This window comes from Mobula birostris, unplaced genomic scaffold (assembly GCF_030028105.1).
Source record: "Mobula birostris isolate sMobBir1 unplaced genomic scaffold, sMobBir1.hap1 scaffold_1169, whole genome shotgun sequence".
In the NCBI taxonomy this organism is placed as follows: Eukaryota; Metazoa; Chordata; class Chondrichthyes; order Myliobatiformes; family Myliobatidae; genus Mobula; species Mobula birostris.
Window position 1 is genome coordinate 28,032 of NW_027274210.1, and position 20,270 is coordinate 48,301.

At 49.9% G+C, this 20,270-nt stretch overlaps 1 protein-coding gene across 3 annotated transcripts in view; it reads left to right on the forward strand.

Moving 5' to 3' along the window:
* Positions 1-20,270, forward strand: part of LOC140192352 (properdin-like) — a 33,041-nt gene that overhangs the window by 9,958 nt on the left and 2,813 nt on the right. For 2 of the 3 annotated variants that reach the window (XM_072249999.1, XM_072250000.1), the window contains exons 3-8: positions 8,249-8,409; positions 9,089-9,259; positions 10,857-11,054; positions 15,373-15,546; positions 16,196-16,384; positions 19,837-19,951. In XM_072249999.1, coding sequence (XP_072106100.1) covers positions 8,249-8,409; positions 9,089-9,259; positions 10,857-11,054; positions 15,373-15,546; positions 16,196-16,384; positions 19,837-19,951 — 1,008 coding nt within the window. The remainder of the gene's footprint in view (positions 1-8,248; positions 8,410-9,088; positions 9,260-10,856; positions 11,055-15,372; positions 15,547-16,195; positions 16,385-19,836; positions 19,952-20,270) is intronic. The other variant, XR_011884229.1, reaches the window with a different exon arrangement.

Sequence of the window (20,270 nt, forward strand, 5' to 3'; positions counted from 1 at the left end):
CTCTATCCACACCAATACCTTACCCCCAATACCGTGTGTTTTAAGTTTGCACAGTAATCTCCTGTGTGGGACCTTGTCAAAAGCCTTTTGAAAATCCAAATATACCATGTCCACTGGTTCTCCCCTATCCACTCTACTAGTTACATCCTCAAAAAATTCTATGAGATTCGTCAAAAGACAAGGCATATAATGGAGCAAATATGAGTGGGAAGGTAGAGGATTGGGAAGCTTTTAAGAACCAATAGAAAGCAATTAAAAAAGCTGTACGGAGGGTGGGGGGAGATGAAATATGAAGGTTACACACAAAATGCTGGAGGAACTCAGCAGGCCAGGCAGCATCTATGGAAAGGAGTAAACATTCAATGCTTTGGGCAAAGACCCTTCATGTCTGGCCTACTGAGTTCCTTCAGCATTTTGTGTGTGTTGCTTGGACTTCCAGCATTTTTAGATTTTCTCTTGTTTGAATAAGAAGGTAAGCTATCCAGTAATATCAAAGAGGATAGCAAAAATTCTTTCAGGTATGTAAAGAGCAAAAGTGAGGCGAGAGTAGATATTGGATCACTGGAAAATGATGCTGGAGAGTTAGTAAAGGGGGAGAAGAAAGTGACAGATGAACTGAATAAGTTCTTTTGCATTAGTCTTCGCTATGGAAAACACTACCAGCACGTCGGAAGTTCAAGAGTGTTGGAGGCAGGAGGGAGTGCAGTTGTTTTTACTAGGGAGATGGTGTTTGGGAAGCTGAAAGGTGGATAAATCACCTGGACCAGATGGACTATACCCCAGGGTTCTGAAGGAGGTGGCTGAAGAGATTGTGGAGGCATGAGTAATGATCTTTCAAGTACCACTAGATTCTGGCATTGTTCTGGAGTTGAAAAATTGTAAATATCACTGCACTCTTCAAGAAGGGAGAGAGTCAGAAGAAAGGAAATGAAAACCAGTTAGCATGACCTCAGTTGATTGTTAAGGATGTGGTTTCGGGGTATTTGTTGGCACATGATAAAATAGGCCAACATCAGCATGGGTTCGCAAGGGAAAATCTTGCCTAACAAATCTGTTGGAATTCTTTGATGAAATAACAAGCAGGATAGACAAAGGGGAATCGTTGGATGTTGTGACACGGTGCTGTGCAAGAGGCTGCTTAGCAAGGTAAGAGTCCATGGTATTCCAGGAAAGGTGGTATCGTGGATAGAGCAATGACTGATTGGCAGGAGGCAAAGCGTGGGAATAAAGGGAACCTTTTCTGTTTGGCTACTGGTGACTAGTGGTGTACCACAGGGGTCGGGGTTGGGACTTCTTGTTTTTACCCTACATGTCAATGATTTAGATAATGGAATTGATGGCTTTGTGGCTGTGTTTGCAGACAATATGAAGATGGGTGGGGAGGCAGGTAGTTTAGAGGAAGCAGGGATTCTGCAGAAGGACTTAGGTGAGGAGAACGGACAAAGAGGTGGCAGATAAAATACGGTGTCAGAAAATGTATGGTCATGCACTTTGGGAGAAGTTCTCATGCAGGATTCCCTGAAGGTTAACTTGCAGGTTGAGTTGGTGGTGAGGAAGGCAAATGCAATGTTAGTATTCATTTTGGGAGGACTGGAATATAAAAACAGGGATGTAGTGCTGAGGCTTTCTCAGGCATTGATGAGACTGTACGGAGTATTGTGAGCACTCTGGGCCCTTTATTTAAGAAAGGATGTGCAACCGTTGGAGAGGGTTCAGAGGAGGTTCGCAAGAATACTTCTGCGAATTAAAGTTTTATCATATGAGTAGCTTTGGGGCTGCACTCGCTGGAATTTAGAAGAATGAGAGGGGTACATTGAAACCTGTCGAATGTTGAAAGGGCTCAGTAGTGATGTGGAGAGGATGCTTCCTATAATGGGGGAGTCGAGGACCAGAGGAAACAGCCTCCGAGTAGAGGGGCGCCCATTTAAAACAGATGAGGAGGAATTTCTTCAGCCAGAGCACGGTGAGTTTGTGGAATTCATTGCCATAGACAACACCGGAGGCCAGGTCACTGGGTGTATTTAAGGCCAAGATATAAGTCAGGGAGTGAGACCTTACGGGGAGAAGGCAGGAGAGGGAAATGCATCAGCTATGACGAAATGACAGAGGAGGCTCGATGGGCCAAACGGCCTAATTCTGCACCATATCTGATGGTCTTATACCCTTATGGTAATGGGACAGTGTGGAGAGAGCTTCTCTCCGTGTCTAACCCCGGGAATGTGTGATGGACAGTGTGGAGAGAGCTTTTCCCTGTGTCTAACCCTGGGAATGTGTGATGGACAGTGTGGAGAGAGCTTCTCTCTGTCTAACCCCGGGAATGTGTGATGGACAGTGTGGAGAGAGCTTTTCCCTGTGTCTAACCCTGGGAATGTGTGATGGACAGTGTGGAGAGAGCTTCTGTCCGTGTCTAACCCTGGGAATGTGTGTTGGACAGTGTGGAGAGAGCTTTTCTCCGTGTCTAACCCCGGGAATGTGTGATGGACAGTGTGGAGAGAGCTTTTCCCTGTGTCTAACCCTGGGAATGTGTGATGGACAGTGTGGAGAGAGCTTCTCTCCGTGTCTAACCCTGGGAATGTGTGCTGGACAGTGTGGAGAGAGCTTTTCTCCGTGTCTAACCCCGGGAATGTGTGATGGACAGTGTGGAGAGAGCTTTTCTCCGTGTCTAACCCCGGGAATGTGTGATGGACAGTGTGGAGAGAGCTTTTCTCTGTCTAACCCCGGGAATGTGTGATGGACAGTGTGGAGAGAGCTTTTCTCTGTCTAACCCCGGGAATGTGTGCTGGACAGTGTGGAGGGAGCTTATTCTGAGTCTGACCCCAGGAGACTGAGGTCCTTTAACATCTGCCGGACGATGCTGAGGATGTTCTACGAGCCTGTGGTGGCCAGTGCTATCATGTTTGCTGTTGTGTGCTGGGGCAGCAAGCTGAGGGTAGCAGACACCAACAGAATCAACAAACTCATTCGTAAGGCCAGTGATGTTGTGGGGATGGAACTGGACTCTCTGACGGTGGTGTCTGAAAAGCGGATGCTGTCCAAGTTGCGTGCCATCTTGGACAATGTCTCCCATCCACTACATAATGTACTGGGTGGGCACAGGAGTACATTCAGCCAGAGACTCATTCCACCGAGATGCAACACAGAGCGTCATAGGAAGTCATTCCTGCCTGTGGCCATCAAACTTTACAACTCCTCCCTTGGAGGGTCAGACACCCTGAGCCAATAGGCTGGTCCTGGACTTATTTCCTTGGCATAATTTACATATTACTGTTTAACTATTTATGGTTCTATTACTATTTATTATTTATGGTGCAACAGTAATGAAAACCAATTTTCCCCAGGATCAATAAGGTATGACTATGACTTGACTATGAGTGTGTGGTGGGACGGTATGGAGGGAGCCTCCCTCTGTGTCTGTCCCTGGGAGTTTTGGATAGGACATTGTATAAGAAGCTTCAACCTGTGTCTGGCTCTGGGAGTGTGTGATTTAACAGTGCAAAGGGAGATTTATTTCTGTTTCAGCTTAGTTTGCGGGCTGCGGAGTGAGCCGGGAGCAGAGTGAAGGCTTAAGGGCTTTGGCTCAACGACCTTAGGCGGAAATGGGCGAGGCGAGGAAGGTTTGGTATTCATTTTTCACTGTTATTTGAGGGGAGGGGGAAGTATGAGTGTGAGGGCAGCTTGTTGTTCTCGGTGTCAGATGTGGGAGGCCCTGGAGTCTCCCAGCCTCCCGGACATCCACATCTGCGCCGAGATGCAGCTCCTAAGGGACCGCGTTAGGGAACTGGAGCTGCAGCTTGATGACCTTCGTCTTGTCAGGGAGAGTGAGGAGTTGATAGAGAGGAGTTACAGGCAGGTGGTCGCACTGGGGCCATGGGAGGCAGACAAGTGGGTCACGGTTAGGAGGAGGCAGAGGAAGAGTCAGGTAATAGAGAGTACCCCTGTGGCTATGCCCCTTGACAATAAGTACTCCTGTTTGAGTACTGTTGGGGGGGGACAGCTTACCCGGGGGAAGCGACAGTGGCTGTGCCTCCGGCACAGAATCCGGCCCTGTAGCTCAGAAGGGTAGGGAAAGGAAGAGGAGGGCAGTTGTAATAGGGGACTCGATAGTAAAGGGGTCAGATAGACGATTCTGTGGACGCAGTCCGGAGACCCGGATGGTAGTTTGCCTCCTTGGTGCCAGGGTCCAGGATGTTTCTGATCACATCCAAGATATCCTGAAGTGGGAGGGCGAGGAGCCAGAGGTCGTGGTACATATAGGTACCAATGACATAGGTAGGAAAAGAGGAGAGGTCCTGAAAGGGGAATCTAGGGAGTTAGGAAGGGAGTTGAGAAGAAGGACCGCAAAGGTAGTAATCTTGAGATTACTGCCTGTGCCACACAACAGTGAGGATAGGAATGGAATGAGGTGGAGGATAAATGCGTGGCTGAGGGATTGGAGCAGGGGGCAGGGATTCAAGTTTCTGGATCATTGGGACCTCTTTTGGCGCAGGCGTGACCTGTACAAAAAGGATGGGTTACACTTGAATCCAAGGGGGACCAATATCTTGGCAGGGAGTTTTGCAAGGGCTACTGAGGTGACTTTAAACTAGAATGGTTGGGGGGAGGGAATCAATTTAAAGAGAGGAGGTTAGTTCACAAATAGAGAAAACTAGTAGCAGTGTGTGAGGGAGATAGGCAGGGGAAAGAGATCAGGAGCACTCAGACCAAAGCTGTAGGGGACAAGGAAGAAAAAGATAACAAAGTTGTTTGCTGCATTAAGGATAAACAGAGAGTAGGAGGTGGAGAGTTTCTTAAATGCATCTATTTTAATGCTAGGAGCATTGTAAGAAAGGTGGATGAGCTTAGAGCATGGATTGATACCTGGAAATATGATGTTGTAGCTATTAGGGAAACGTGGTTGCAGGAAGGGTGTGATTGGCAACTAAATATTCCAGGATTTCGTTGCTTCAGGTGTGATACAACAGGAGGGGCAAGAGGGGGAGGTGTTGCATTGCTTGTCAGAGAATATATAACAGCGGTGCTTTGGCAGGATAGATTAGTGGACTCGTCTAGGGAGGTTATTTGGGTGGAATTGAGGAATGGAAAAGGTGTAGTGACGCTTATAGGGGTGTATTATAGACCACCTAATGGGGACCGAGAACTGGAGGAGCAAATTTGTAAGGAGATAGCAGACATTTGTAGTTAGCACAAGGTTGTGATTGTGGGAGATTTTAATTTTCCACACATTGACTGGGAAGCCCATTCTGTAAAAGGGCTGGATGATTTGGAGTTTGTCAAATATGTGCAAAATAGTTTTTTGGAGCAATACATAGAGGTACCAACTAGAGAAGGGGCAGTGTTGGATATCCTGTTAGGGAATGAGATAGGGCAGGTGACGGAGGTATGTGCTGGGGAGCACTTCGGGTCCAGTGATCACAATATCATTAGTTTCAATATAATTATAGAGAAGGATTGGACTGGACCTAGGATTGAGATTTTTGATTGGAGAAAGGCTAACTTTGAGGAGATGCAAAATGATTTAGAAGGAGTGGATTGGGACAATTTGTTTTATGGGAAGGATGTAATAGAGAAATGGAGGTCATTTAAAGGTGAAATTTTGAGGGTGCAGGATCCTTATGTTCCTGTTAGGTTGAAAGGAAAGGTTAAAAGTTTGAGAAAGCCATTTCAAGGGATATTGGAAACTTGGTTCAGAAAAAGAGAGGGATCTTCAGTAAATATAGGCAGCTTGGAGTTCATGAGGTGCTCGAGGAATATAAAGAATGTAAAAAGAATCTTAAGAAAGAAATTAGAAAAGCTAAAAGAAGATACAAGGCTGCTTTGGCAAGTAAGGTGAAAATAAATCCAAAGGGTTTCTACAGTTATATTGATAGCAAAAGGATAGTGAGGGATAAAATTGGTCCCTTAGAGAATCAGTGGACGGCTATGTGTGGAGCCAAAAGAGATGGGGGAGATTTTGAACAATTTCTTTTCTTCGGTATTCACTAAGGAGAAGGATATTGAATTGTGTAAGGTAAAGGAAACACGAAGGGTAGTTATGGAAAGTATGACGATTAAAGATGAGGAAGTACTGGCGCTTTTAAGGAATATAAAAGTGGATAAGTCTCTGGGTCCGGACAAGATATTCCCTAGGACCTTGAGGGAAGTTAGTGTGGAAATAGCAGGGGCTCTGACAGAAATATTTCAAATGTCATTAGAAACGGGGATGGTGCCAGAGGATTGGCGTATTGTTCATATGGTTCCATTGTTTAAAAAGGGTTCTAAGAGTAAACCTAGCAATTATCGGCCTGTGAGTTTGACATCAGTGGTGGGTAAATTGATGGAAAGTATTCTTAGAGATGGTATATATAATTATCTGGATAGACCAGGTCTGATTAGGAACATTCAACATGGATTTGTGCGTGGAAGGTCATGTTTGACAAATCTTATTGAATTTTTTGATGAGGTTACTAAGAAAGTTGACGAGGGTAAAGCGGTGGATGTTGTCTATATGGACTTCAGTAAGGCCTTTGAGAAGGTTCCACACAGAAGGTTAGTTAGGAAGCTTCAATCGTTAGGCATTAATATCGAAGTACTAAAATGGATTCAGCAGTGGCTAGATGGGAGACGCTAGAGAGTAGTGGTGGATAACTGTGTCAGATTGGAGGACGGTGTGTAGCAGTGTGCCTCAGGGATCTGTACTGGGTCCAATGTTGTTTGTCATGTATATTAATGATCTGGATGATGGGGTGGTAAATTGGATGAGTAAGTATGCAGATGATACTAAGATAGGTGGAGTTGTGAATAATGAAGTAGGTTTTCAAAGCTTGCAAAGAGATTTAGGCCAGTTAGAAGAGTGGGCTGAAAGATGGCAGATGGAGTTTAATGCTGAAAAATGTGAGGTGCTACATTTTGGTAGGACTAATCAAAATAGGACATACATGGTAAGTGGTAGGGTGTTGAAGAATGCTGTAGAACAGAGGGATCTAGGAATAATGGTGCATAGTTCCCTGAAGGTGGAATCTCATGTGGATAGGGTGGTGAAGAAAGCTTTTGTTTTGCTGGCCTTTATAAATCAGAGCATTGAGTACAGGAGTTGGGATGTAATGTTGAAATTGTACAAGGCATTGGTAAGGCCAAATTTGGAGTATTGTGTACAATTGTGGTCACCGAATTATAGGAAAGATGTCAATAAAATTGAGAGAGTACAGAGGAGGTTTACTAAAATGTTGCCTGGGTTTCATCTCCTAAGTTACAGAGAAAGGTTGAACAAGTTAGGTCTTTATTCTTTGGAGCGTAGAAGGTTGAGGGGGGACTTAATAGAGGTGTTTAAAATTATGAGGGGGATTGATAGAGTTGATGTGGATAGGCTTTTTCCATTGAGAGTGGGTGAGATTCAAACAAAAGGACATGAGTTGAGAGTTAAAGGGCAAAAGTTTAGGGGTAACATGAGGGGGAACTTCTTTACTCAGAGAGTGGTAGCTGTGTGGAACGAGCTTCCAGCAGAAGTGGTGAGGCAAGTTCAATGTTGTCATTTAAAGTTAAATTGGATAGATATATGGACAGGAAAGGAATGGAGGGTTATGGGCTGAGTGCAGGTCGGTGGGACTGGGAGAGAGTAAGAGTTCGGCACGGACTAGAAGGGCCGAGATGGCCTGTTTCAGTGCTGTAATTGTTATATGGTTTCATATGTGTTGTCTGCCCTGGGAGTGTGCGTCTGCCTTTCATTAAAGACATCTTTCATTCCTGATTGAGAGGATTGCTTGGATGGGGTGGGCTGGTTTTTACTACAGTGCCCTCAAACACAAACTCACTTCTGAACATACCCAGTCACTGACACTTACACATGCATGCTGATACACACGTCCACACACGATACAGGTAGCCATGTACCGATACACACGTCCACACACGATACAGGTAGCCATGTGCCGATACACACGTCCACACACGATACAGGTAGCCATGTGCCGATACACACGTCCACACACGATACAAGTAGCCATGTGCCGATACACACATCCACACACGATACAGGTAGCCATGTGCTGATACACACATCTACCCAAGTACTGATGCACATATCCATCTGTGATACACACACCCAAACATCCACACACTGCACACAGCCAATGTTCCACATACACGTGTATGGTTACACATACACTCATGCACGCAACTGGACAATTACGCCTGGCATATACACATATACAGAAACGCGTGTACACACGCAGTGTAACAGTGGGGCTGGGGCCTCTGCCTTTCTGGGTTGCAGGCCGGTGTCGGACTGGAGTGAGTGGACACAGTGGTCACGCTGCTCGGTCACCTGTGCGCCAGGCGTGCAGCAGCGCCGCAGGGCCTGTCTCGGTATCCGGGAATGCCACAAGGAGGAGGCGCTGCAGGCTCAACCCTGCGTGGAGAAGCCATGCTGCCAGAGTGAGTCCCTTCCTGGGGGGAGGGTCTGGTGAGGGAATGGTTCATGATCTCTTGGGGAAGGGTGTAAACACAATCCTGCAGGAGGTAGTGGGTCATTTCCCTGGGGGAAGGGTAGTTCCTGGACCCAGGAGAGGATTTGGTTTGTTTTCCCATGGGGAAGGCTGTGAGCCCCTGAGCCAAGTGACTGGGTGGTTTATGTTGCAGGGTGGGGTGTTGTTGGGGGGGGGGGGAACGGCGAGTCTTATTCCTTGGGCGAAGAGTGGGTCCTGTCCCGGCAGAGCAGGTAGGTCATGATTCCATGGGGGAGGGTGTGAGTCCCGATCCGGGGAGTGGAAGTGGGTCATGTCCCAGGAAAGCGGATGAGCCCCACCCCAAGCCCAGGGGGAGGAGTGTAAACTCTGTCCCAGGAGGAGGACATGGGTCATGCCCTGGGCTGGAGGGTGATGAATCCTGCCCCGGGAGAGAAGGTAGGTCGTGGTTCCACAGGGGAGGGTGTGAATTCTGTCGGGTGGAGGTGGGGCGAGTTGAGTCCTTGCAGGATGCGGGTGGTGGGGGGACCCAGAATCTGTGTGTCACACGTACAGTGAAATGTGCAGTCTGGGTCAGTGTGAGGCGGCGGGAGACGCTGCAGCCACGGCTCGGCCTTTGGGTGAGGTTTGCTGTCTGATCTATATTGCAGAGGATGGCGGCTGGAGTGCCTGGTCTCCATGGAGCCCGTGCTCGGTCACATGCCACACAGGCCGGCAAAAGCGAGAGCGGAGCTGCTCTGAGCCTCCCCCCTCCTGTGGCGGGGGGTGCCCGGGAGCGAGGGAAAGCTACAGAGATTGTGACACCAACCAGATCTGCCCCAGTGAGTACACTTTCCATGTCCTCTGTGTCCCTCCCTCCCTCTTCCCATCCCTTTCTCCATCCCTCACCCATATGTCCCTCCCTGTGCCTCTCCCCCTGCATCCCTGTGAGTCTCTTCCCTACATCTCCCTCCTCCCTTCCTCTCCACCTCGTTCTGCATCACCCTGTCTCACCCCTATCCTTCTCCTCCCTCCATGTTTCCTGTCTCACTGTCTCTCCGTGTCTCTCGGCTTCTCTCTCCCTCCCCTTCCCTACTTGTGCCTCTCCCCTTCCTCCCCATCCGTGACTTCTTCCCTCCCATTCTCTCTATCCCTTTCCCCGTTTCTCTCTATTCCTTCTCCTCCCCTCTCCTCTCCCTTCTTCCCCCCCTTCCCCCTTCTTCCTTCCCCTCTTCCCCCTTCTTCCCTCCCCTCTTCCCCCTTCTTCCCTCCCCTCTTCCCCCTTCTTCCCTCCCCTCTTCCCCCTCTCCCTCTCCCCTTCTTCCCCTCCCCTTCTTCCCCTCCCCCCTCTCCTCCTCTCTCTCCCCATTCCCCATCTCCTTATCCACCCTCTGATCCTCTAGTTTATAGAAACATAGAATAGTACAGAACAGTACAGGCCCTTTGGCCCACAATGTTGTGCCGACCCTCAAACCCTGCCTCCCATATAAGCCCCCACCTTAAATTCCTCCATATACCTGTCTAGTAGTCTCTTAAACTTCACTAGTGTATCTGCCTCCATCACTGACTCAGGCAGTGCATTCCACGCACCAACCACTCTCTGAGTAAAAAACCTTCCTCTAATATCCCCCTTGAAATTCCCACCCCTTTCCTTAAAGCCATGTCTTCTTGTATTGAGCAGTGGTGCCCTGGGGAAGAGGCGCTGGCTATCCACTCTATCTATTCCTCTTATTATCTTGTACACCTCTATCAAGTCTCCTCTCATCCTCTTTCTCTCCAAAGAGTAAAGCCCTAGCTCCCTTAATCTCTGATCATAATGCATACTCTCTAAACCAGGCAGCATCCTGGTAAATCTCCTCTGTACCCTTTCCAATGCTTCCACATCCTTCCTATAGTGAGGCGACCAGAACTGGACACAGTACTCCAAGTGTGGCCTAACCAGAGTTTTATAGAGCTGCATCATTACATCGCAACTCTTAAACTCTATCCCTCGACTTATACACCCCATAAGCTTTCTTAACTATCCTATCCACCTGTGAGGGAACTTTCAGGGATCTGTAGAAATGTACCTCCACAGTACCAAGTATCCTGCGATTTACTTTGTACTCTGCCTTGGAGTTTGTCCTTCCAAAGTGTACCACCTCACACTTCTCCGGGTTGAACTCCATCTGCCACTTCTCAGCCCACTCTGCATCCTATCAATTTTCTTTTCCTGTCTCTCCATTTTACAACAAGACTAGCCTTTTCTGCTGTGTGAGCACTGGGATTTCTGTGGTCTACAGCAGGCTGCGTACGTGATCACGTACATCATCAGTGTATGGGGGGTGGGGGGGGGAGAGAATGCTTGCCTGCGTGGGAAATGGGGCAAGTGCCCTTCTTCTCCCCCTTTCCCGGATCCGTGCTCTCTGCATTTCTCAGTGATACTACTGCCTTTACCAGCTCATGGATCCTGGTCATCTTGGGGCCCCTGGGGACTTTGCAGCAGGACCTGCAAGCCAGAGGGGTCGGGAGCGGTTCCTACTCGCCAGCGAAGACGCACCTGCAGTAACCCCCCACCCTCGGTAAACCCACCCGGCCGGATGTGTCAGGGGAATACTGAGGACAACAGCCTCTGCCAATTCCTGCCCTTCTGTCCCGGTGAGTACCGCGAGTACTGTCCTATGGGGTAAGGAGTGTGTCCCCACGGCGGAGGGGGAGGGAGTGCGTCCCCACCGCAGAGGGAGCGCGTCCCCACGGCGGAGGGGGAGGAAGTGTGACAGCACAGTGGAGGGGGAGGGAGCACATCCCCACGGCAGAGGGGGAGGAAGTGTGACAGCACAGTGGAGGGGGAGGGAGCGCGTCCCCACGGTGGAGGGGGGAGGGAGCGCGTCCCCACGGTGGAGGGGGGAGGGAGCGCGTCCCCACGGCGGAGGTGGAGGGAGCGCGTCCCCACCGCAGAGGGGGAGGGAGCGTGTGCCCACGGTGGAGGGGGAGGAAATGTGTTGCCATGGCGGAGTGGGAGGGAGTGTGACAGCACAGCGGAGGTGGAGGGAGTGTGTCCCCACGGCGGAGGGGGAGGAAGTGTGACAGCACAGTGGAGGGGGAGGGAGCACGGCCCCACCACAGAGGGAGCGCGTCCCCACGGCGGAGGGGGAGAGAGCGCGTCCCTATGGCGGGGGGGAGGAAGCGTGACAGCACAGTGGAGGGGGAGGGGAGCGCGTCCCCACGGTGGAGGGGGAGGGAGCACGTCCCCACGGTGGAAGGGGAGGGAGCGCGTCCCCACGGTGGAGGGGGAGGGAGCGCGTCCCCACCACAGAGGGAGCGCGTCCCCACGGCGGAGGTGGAGGGAGCGCATCCCCACTGCAGAGGGGGAGGGGAGCGTGTACCCACGGCAGAGGGGGGAGGGAGCGCGTCCCCACGGCGGAGGGGGAGGGAGCGTGTACCCACGGCAGAGGGGGAGGGAGCGCGCCCCCACGGTGGAGGCAGAGTGAGTGTGCCTCCATGTGAGGGAGAAAGGGTGGCCCCTTAGTGGAGAGACTTCACGGCAGAATGATGAGGAGAGCCAGCGTTGGACAAGTATGGAAGTTGGGAAGGTATCAAAGGAATAGCCTGAGCCGCAAAATTATCAAGAGTGTTCATTAATTATTTAATAATACAGTACAAAACAGGCCTGTCAGAGCCTTCAGGCCACACCCCTAGCAACCCCCACGTTAACCCTAGCCGAGTCACAATGATCAATGAACCTATCAAACAATAGGTCTTTGGACAGTGGGAGGAAACCGGAGCATCTGGAGGAAACCCACACATTCCTCAGGGAGGAGGTACAAACTCCTTATAGATGACGCCAGAGTTGAACTCTGAACTCCACCATGGGAATCTGGGAGATTAGGGAAAGTTTAAAAAGCAGCGAAGAGGAACCAATAAGTAAGCATTAAGAAAGATAAATATTGAAAGTAAAGTAGCACAAAATATAAAAAGTCAAAGAGGTCAAAGAAACTTTATTACCGATGTACATATAAGGTGATTGGAGGAAAGTTTAGGGGTCTGTCAGAGGTAGGTTTATTTACACAGACTGATGGGTGCATGGAACATTCTGACAGAGGTGGTGGTAGAAGCAAAGTCAATTTATTATCACGTGCGTAAGATATAGCTACAGGATTAGGCCATTTGGCCCATCGAGCCTGCACCACCATTTCATCCTAGCTGATCTGATTTTCCTCTTAGCCCCAATCTCGTGCCATCATTGTTCATGCCCTGATCAATCCAGAATCTGTCAACCTCTGTCTTATATATACATGAGGACTTGGCCTCCACAGCTGCCTGTGGCAACGAATTCCATAGATTCTCTGGCTAAACTCTCTTCATCCCTGTTCTAAAAGGACACCCCTCTCTCTATTCTGAGGCTGTGTCTTCTGGTCTCAGACTCTCCCACCATAGGAAACATCCTCTTGACATTCATTCTGTCAAGGCCTTTCACCATTCGATAGGATTCAGTGAGGTCACTGCTCATTCTCCTGAATTCGAGTGAATACAAGCCCAGAGCCATCAAACACTCTTCATATGACAAACTGTTCAAATCTGGAATCATTTTCGTGAACCTCATTTCAACCGTGTTCAGTTTCAGCACATCCTTTCTAAAATAAGGGGCCCAAAACTGCTCACAGTATTCCAAGTGAGGCCTCACCAGTGCTTTATGAAGTCTCAACATTACATCCTTACTTTTATATTCTAGTCCTCTGTGTGAGCACGTGGCCAAGTGGTTAAGGTCTGAAGGTCGTGAGTTCGAGCCCCAGCCGAGGCAGTGTATTGTGTCCTTGAGCAAGGCACTTATCCACACAGTGCTCTGCGACGACACCAGTGCCAAGCTGTATCAGCCCTTGCCCTTCCCTTGGACAACATTGGTGGCATGGAGAGGGGAGACTTGCAGCATGGGCAACTGCCAGTCTTCCATACAACCTTGCCCAGGCCTGCGCCCTGGAGAGTGAAGACTTTTGAAAGTCTCTTGAAATGAGTACTAACATTGCATTTGCCTTCCTCACCAGAGACTCAACCTGGAAATTAACCTTTAGGCAATCCCGCACAAGGACTTCCAACTCCCTTTACACCTCAGTTTTCTGTAGAAAATACTCAACCCTTTCATTTCCTCTACCAAAGAGGCCTTAGCTCTTTGAGGCTTCTGCGAGGAGAGGCTTCACTCAGAGGAAGCAAAGGCTTCCTGTAATTTCCTTTCTTCTGCCTCTCTCTCTTCTTGTATACCAACTCCCATATACCAACTCTAGGTTTATTTTCTTGCAGGCATTTACAGGAAAATAAAGAAATAGAAGTTTTTAAACACTATACATAAACAATGACTGACAAACAACCGGTCTGCAAAAGAAGACAAATTGTGCAAACAAAATATAAATAATACTGAGAACACGAGTTGCAGAGTCCTTGGTAGTCTGTAGGTTGGGGAATCAGTTCATTGTTGAGGTGAGGGAAGTTATCCACGCCGGTTCAAGACCCTGATGGTGGCTGGGTAATAACTCTTTCCAAACGTGCTGGTGTGGGATCGAAGGTTCCGGTACCTCTTGCTTGAGAGCAGAAGACAGGAAGAATTTGTTGGCACTTAGAGATTTGATAGAGGTATGCAAAATCATGATGGGCTATAGACAGGGTAAATGCAAACTGAGGCCTGGTGGGACCAGATCATAGGTTAAGGGTGAGAGGTGAAATATATAAGGGGGATCCTAGGGGGATCCTCATTCAGAGGGTAGTGAGAATGTGGAACGAGCCACCAGCAGAAGTGGTGGATATGTGTTCATTGAATCATTTAAGAGAAGCTTGCATAGGTACGTGGATGGGAGAATGGAGCACTATGGTCCAGGTGAGAGTGATGGGACTGGGCAGTATAACAGTGTAGCATGGACTAGAGGGGCTGAAAGGCTGCAATACCCCATGATATTCATCTCTAAGTGGTTCCGTCAGACAGACACACATGGATTCAGGCAGGTCTCTGAGTATGTGATGATAGATATAAGTGCATACTTGGATTTCCAGAAGGCGTTTAATAAGGATGCACAGAGTGAGGGGTAATGTATAAGCAGGAAGGGATTGGTTAACCTACAGAGGGTGAGAATCGGTTGCACAGTGGTGTAGTGGTCAGCTTAATGCTTCACATCACCAGTGATCAGGGTCATTTCCCGCTGCTCTCTGTAAGGAATCTGAACGTTCTCCCGATGTGGGAGGAAACTGGAGTACCCAGAGGAAATCTGTGAGGTCACAAGATGACGGATTGGGGATTAGTGAGTTGTAGGCATGCTAGGTTGCACCAGATGCCCAGCGACCCTGGCACATCCTTGGACTGTGCTGGTTGTTGATGCAAATGGCACATTTCGAAAGCTGATCATTCATTATCAGAAAAGACACACTGACTTTGGAGGCTGTTCACCAGCTTGATTGGGTTGGCCTATGAACAGGGATTGAGTTGCCCGGACTATACTCACTGGAATTCGGAGGAATGAGAGGGGATCTCAGCGAAATATATAAAATTATGAAAGAGCTTGATAAGATAGAGGTAGGATAATTGTTTCCACTGGTAGGTGAGATGAAAACTAAAGGATGTAGCCTCGATACAGGGGATTAGATTTAGGATGGAGATGAGGAGAATCTGTGGGAATTTCTGCCCAGAGAAACAGTACTCGCTCCCCCTTCTGTCTGGGGGAAGGGAGAAGGGGGAGGGGTTCCCCACAACAGAGGGAGTGGGGAATGGTCCCACAGTGGAGGGGGAAAAGGGGTGGTCCTCAGTGGAAAGGAAAGGAGGGGGTCCCCACAGCAGAGAGGGAGGGTGGAGATCCTCACGGTGCAGGGAGAAGCACCCTGTAGTGGAGGGGAGCGTAATGGCCCCTCAGTGGAGGGGAAAGGGGAAGGGCCTCATTGCAGAGGGGACAGAAGCTACATTGCCAGGCCTGACTCAGTCTCTCTCCTCCCCCAACAGTGCCTGGTAACTGGGGGCCATGGGTTAAAAGTGGCCCCTGCCCTGTGTCCTGTGGCATTGGGAAGGTGACTTACCGGAGATCCTGCGACAAGCCAGCACCCAGACATGGGGGGGCGTATTGTTCCGGCAGTGACAACACCCTCACAGTGTGCAACACAGATACTCACTGTCCAGGTATGGTGGCGAGGGAGAGGAGGAGCAGCACTGGGGGGGGGGGGGGAGGAGAGAGGGAGCGGAATGGAATGGGAATGCTGGGGGGAGAGAGAGAGGAGGGGGAGGCAGAGGGCGGAGAGGAGAGGGGAGGGTAGAGAGGAGCGGGGAGAGAAGGAGAGGAAAGGGGTAGGGAGAGAGAGCAGAGAGGAGAGGGGAGGAAGAGAGGTTGGGGAGGGAGAGAGGGCAGAGAGGAGAGGGGAGGGAGAGAGGGCACGGAGGAGACAGGGCAAGGAGGAGAGGGGAGGGAGACAGGGCAGAGAGGAGAGGGGAGGGAGAGAGGGCGGAGAGGAGAAGGGAGGGAGACAGGGCAGAGAAGAGAGGGGAGGGAGAGAGGGCAGAGAGGAGAGGGGAGGGAGAGAGAGTAGAGAGGAGAGGGGAGGGGGAGAGGGCATGGAGGAGAGAGAGCAAGGAGGAGAGGGGAGGGAAAGAGGGTAGAGAGGAGAGGGGAGGGAGAGAGGGTAGAGAGGAGAGGGGAGGGAGAGAGGGTAGAGAGGAGGAGGGAGGGAGGAGGGTGATGGAAGAGGGAGCACTGGAGGAAGATGAGGGGGAGGGAGAGCGAAGAGTGGAGAGCATTGCACCATACTTCAGAGAATGGTCTCTCCACTGCCAGTGGACGGCCTGTGGACCATGTGGGGCCGCTGGTCTTACTGCCGACGACGCACCTTCAACATCAGCTGTAACGAGTACCCGGGGCAGCAGAAGCGAACAAGGTATTGCCTGGGGAGGAATCATGGTGGTCAGCCCTGTCACGGCAGCATCATTGATGTACGCAGCTGTTACGATGCCGAAGGCTGCTTTTGTGAGTCCGCCTTGGGGATGGTGGGGGAGGGATGGTGTTTGGGGAATGGACAGGGGAGAGGTCTTGGGCGAGGAGGGGAGTCATCGGGGGGGTGCTGCTGGCGACAGATTGGAGAGGGGAGGGGTCTGGGGGACCTACAGGGGAGTGGAAGGGTCTGGGGGCTCGGATGGGGGAGGGGAGGGGTCTGACGAACAGACAGGGGAGGGGTCCAGGTGAATAGATGGGGAAGCGGTCTTGGGCGACGGACAAGGGAGGGGAAGGGGTGATGGACAGGGAAAGGGTTTGAGGAACAGACGGGGAGTGGATGGAGAGGGGAGGGGTTTGGGGTTAGACAGGGGAAGGGTTTGGGCAATGAATATTCCCCAGGCTGCTCCACGAGGCGAGAGAAGAGATTGCTGAGCCTCTGGCTAGGATCTTTATGTCCTCGTTGTCCACGGGAATGGTACCAGAGGATTGGAGGGAGGCAAATGTTGTCCCCTTGTTCAAAAAAGGTAGTAGGGATAGTCCGGGTAATTATAGACCAGTGAGCCTTACGTCTGTGATGGGAAAGCTGTTGGAAAAGATTCTTAGAGATAGGATCTATGGGCATTTAGAGAATCATGGTCTGATCAGGGACAGTCAGCATGGCTTTGTGAAGGGCAGATCACGTCTAACAAGCCTGATAGAGTTCTTTGAGGAGGTGACCAGGCATATAGATGAGGGTAGTACAGTGGATGTGCTCTATATGGATTTTAGTAAGGCATTTGACAAGGTTCCACACGGTAGGCTTATTCAGAAAGTTAGAAGGCATGGGATCCAGGGAAGTTTGGCCAAGTGGATTCAGAATTGGCTTGCCTGCAGAAGGCAGAGGGTAGTGGTGGAGGGAGTACATTCAGATTGGAGGATTGTGACTAGTGGTGTCCCACAAAGATCTGTTCTGGGACCTGTACTTTTTGTGATTTTTATTAACGACCTGGATGTGGGGGTAGAAGGGTGGGTTGGCAAGTTTGCAGATGACACAAAGGTTGGTGGTGTTGCAGATAGTGTAGAGGATTGTCAAAGATTGCAGAGAGACATTGATAGGATGCAGGAGTGGACTGAGAAGTGGCAGATGGAGTTCAACCCGGAGAAGTGTGAGGTGGTACACTTTGGAAGGACAAACTCCAAGGCAGAGTACAAAGTAAATGGCAGGATACTTGGTAGTGTGGAGGAGCAGAGGGATCTCGGGGTACATGTCCACAGATCCCTGAAAGTTGCCTCATAGGTGGATAGGGTAGTTAAGAAAGCTTATGGGGTGTTAGCTTTCATAAGTCGAGGGAGAGTGTTTAAGAGTCGCGATTTTAATGATGCAGCTCTATAAAACTCTGGTTAGGCCACACTTGGAGTACTGTGTCCAGTTCTGGTCACCTCACTATAGGAAGGATGTGGAAGCATTGGAAAGGGTACAGAGGAGATTTACCAGGATGCTGCCTGGTTTAGAGAGTATGCATTATGATCAGAGATTAAGGGAGCTAGGGCTTTACTCTTTGGAGAGGAGGAGGAGGAGAGGAGACATGATAGAGGTGTACAAGATAATAAGAGGAATAGATAGAGTGGATAGCCAGCGCCTCTTCCCCAGGGCACCACTGCTCAATTCAAGGGGACATAGCTTTAAGGTAAGGGGTGGGAAGTTCAAGGGGGATATTAGAGGAAGGTTTTTTACTCAGAGTGTGGTTGGTGCGTGGAATGCACTGCCTGAGTCAGTGGTGGAGGCAGATACACTAGTGAAGTCTAAGAGACTACTAGACAGGTATATGGAGGAATTTAAGGTGGGGGCTTATATGGGATTCAGGGTTTGAGGGTCGGCACAACATTGTGGGCCGAAGGGCCTGTACTGTGCGGTACTATTCGATGTTCTATGAATGGATGAGGGAGTGGTCAGCGATAGTGAACCAACACTGGAGGGTTGGAGGTAATGGATGAGGGAGTGTCCATAAGACATAGGAGCAGAATTAGGCCATTTGGCCAATGATGCTGTTTCCATCACGGCTGATTCATTATCCCTCTCAGCCCTACCTTCTTCCCGACTAACCAAGAACTTATTAACCTCTGCATTAAATATACCCAATGACCTGGCCTCCATGACTGTCTGGGCAATTACTTCCACAGATTCACCACCCTCAAGCTAACAGAATCACTCTTTATGTCTGTTCTAAATGGAATTCCCCCTATTCTGTTCCCTCTGGTCCTAGTCTACCCCACTATAGGGAACATCCTCTCGCATCCACTCTATCCAAACCTAAACTCCAGTGAGTACAGGCTCAGAGCCATCAAACTCTCCGCATACATTAACCCTTTCATTCCTCTCCAATGTCATTGCCTCATTACTTAGATAAGGGTCCCAAAAACTGCTCACAATACTCCAAGAGAGACCTCACCCGTGCCTTATAAAGCCTCAGCATTACATCCTTGCTGTTACATCCCAACCCTCTCAAAATTATTGCCAACATCCCACTTACCTTCCCTACCACCGACTCAACCTCCAAGCCAACCTTTAGGGAATCCTGCACAGGAACGTCCAAGTCCCCTTGCATCTTGGATTATTTATTTTCTCCCTGTTTAGAAAATAGTCTATGTCTTTATCCCTTCTACCAAAGTGCATGACCATACACTTCCCAACATTATATTCCATCTGCCATTTCTTTGCCCTTTCTCCCAATCTGTTCAAGTCATCCTGCAGGCTCCCTGCTTCCTCAGTCCTACCTGCCCCTCCACCAATTTTCATATCATCTGAAAAATCAGCCACAAAGCCAGAAATTCCCTCATCCAAATCATTGACATACGATGTAAGAAAAAAATTGGTCACAACACAGACTCCAGTGGAACACCACTAGTCACCGGCAGCCAACCAGAAAAGGCTCCCTGTATTCCCACTCTTTGCCTCCTGCCAGTCAGCCAATGCTCTATCCTTGCTAAAATCTTTCCTGTAATACCATGGGTTCTTAACTTGTTAAGCATACTCATGCGGCACCTTGTTAAAGGCCTTCTGAAAACCAAGTACGCAATATCCACTGAGTCACCTTTGTCTATCCTGCTTGTTATTTTTTCAAAGAATTCCAGCAGATTTGTCAGGCAAGGTTTTCCCTTGGAAAAAAAGATGCTGTCTTTGGCCTATTTTATCATGTGCCTCCAAGTACCCTGGAAACTCAACTTTAACCGTTAACTCCAACATCTTCCCAACCACTAAGTGACCTATAATTTCCTTTCCTCTTGAAGAATGGGATGACATTGGCAATTATCCAGTCCTCTGGAGCCTCCAGTCAGGAAATGGACGGGGAAGGGTTTGGGGAGGGCTGGTGCAGATGCGGGTGTTTGTAAGGGTGGTCACAGGATGGGAGTGGGTGAGGGGAGTGAGTCTCTGTGGGAGTTCATGAGGTGGGATAGAAGTGCCATTCCAATAATGGAGTGTCTCAGACGGTGTCTCTGCCCTGTAGATGGAAAAGGCGTCTGGACGGATTGGGGAGGCTGGGGACTGTGCAAACCGGCCTGTGGAGAGGGCAGTGTTCAGAGCCGCAAACGGAGCTGCGAACCCACTTACCCTCCCTACGCGTGAGTGCTGGCATCTAGGGTGGAGTAGGAGGGCAGAGGTGGAAAGGGAGGGTGGAATTTTCCCAGGGGGTTGTGGGGGGGGGGGGCGGGAGCAGAAAGGCAGAATGTCCCAATTCCGAAGTCAGAGGGACACTGGGCTGGAGGGGTAGGATAGAGGGGTCCCAGTGTGGAGGGATTCCGGGGACCCCGGGGGGGGGGCACAAAAAACAGAAGGGTAGGGCAGAGTATCCCCAGAATGGCGAAGACAGAGTGGTCCCAGTGTGGAGGGGGAAGATAGAGTGTTCCCAGAGCGGAGGGATGGCCAGAGGAATCTCGGAGC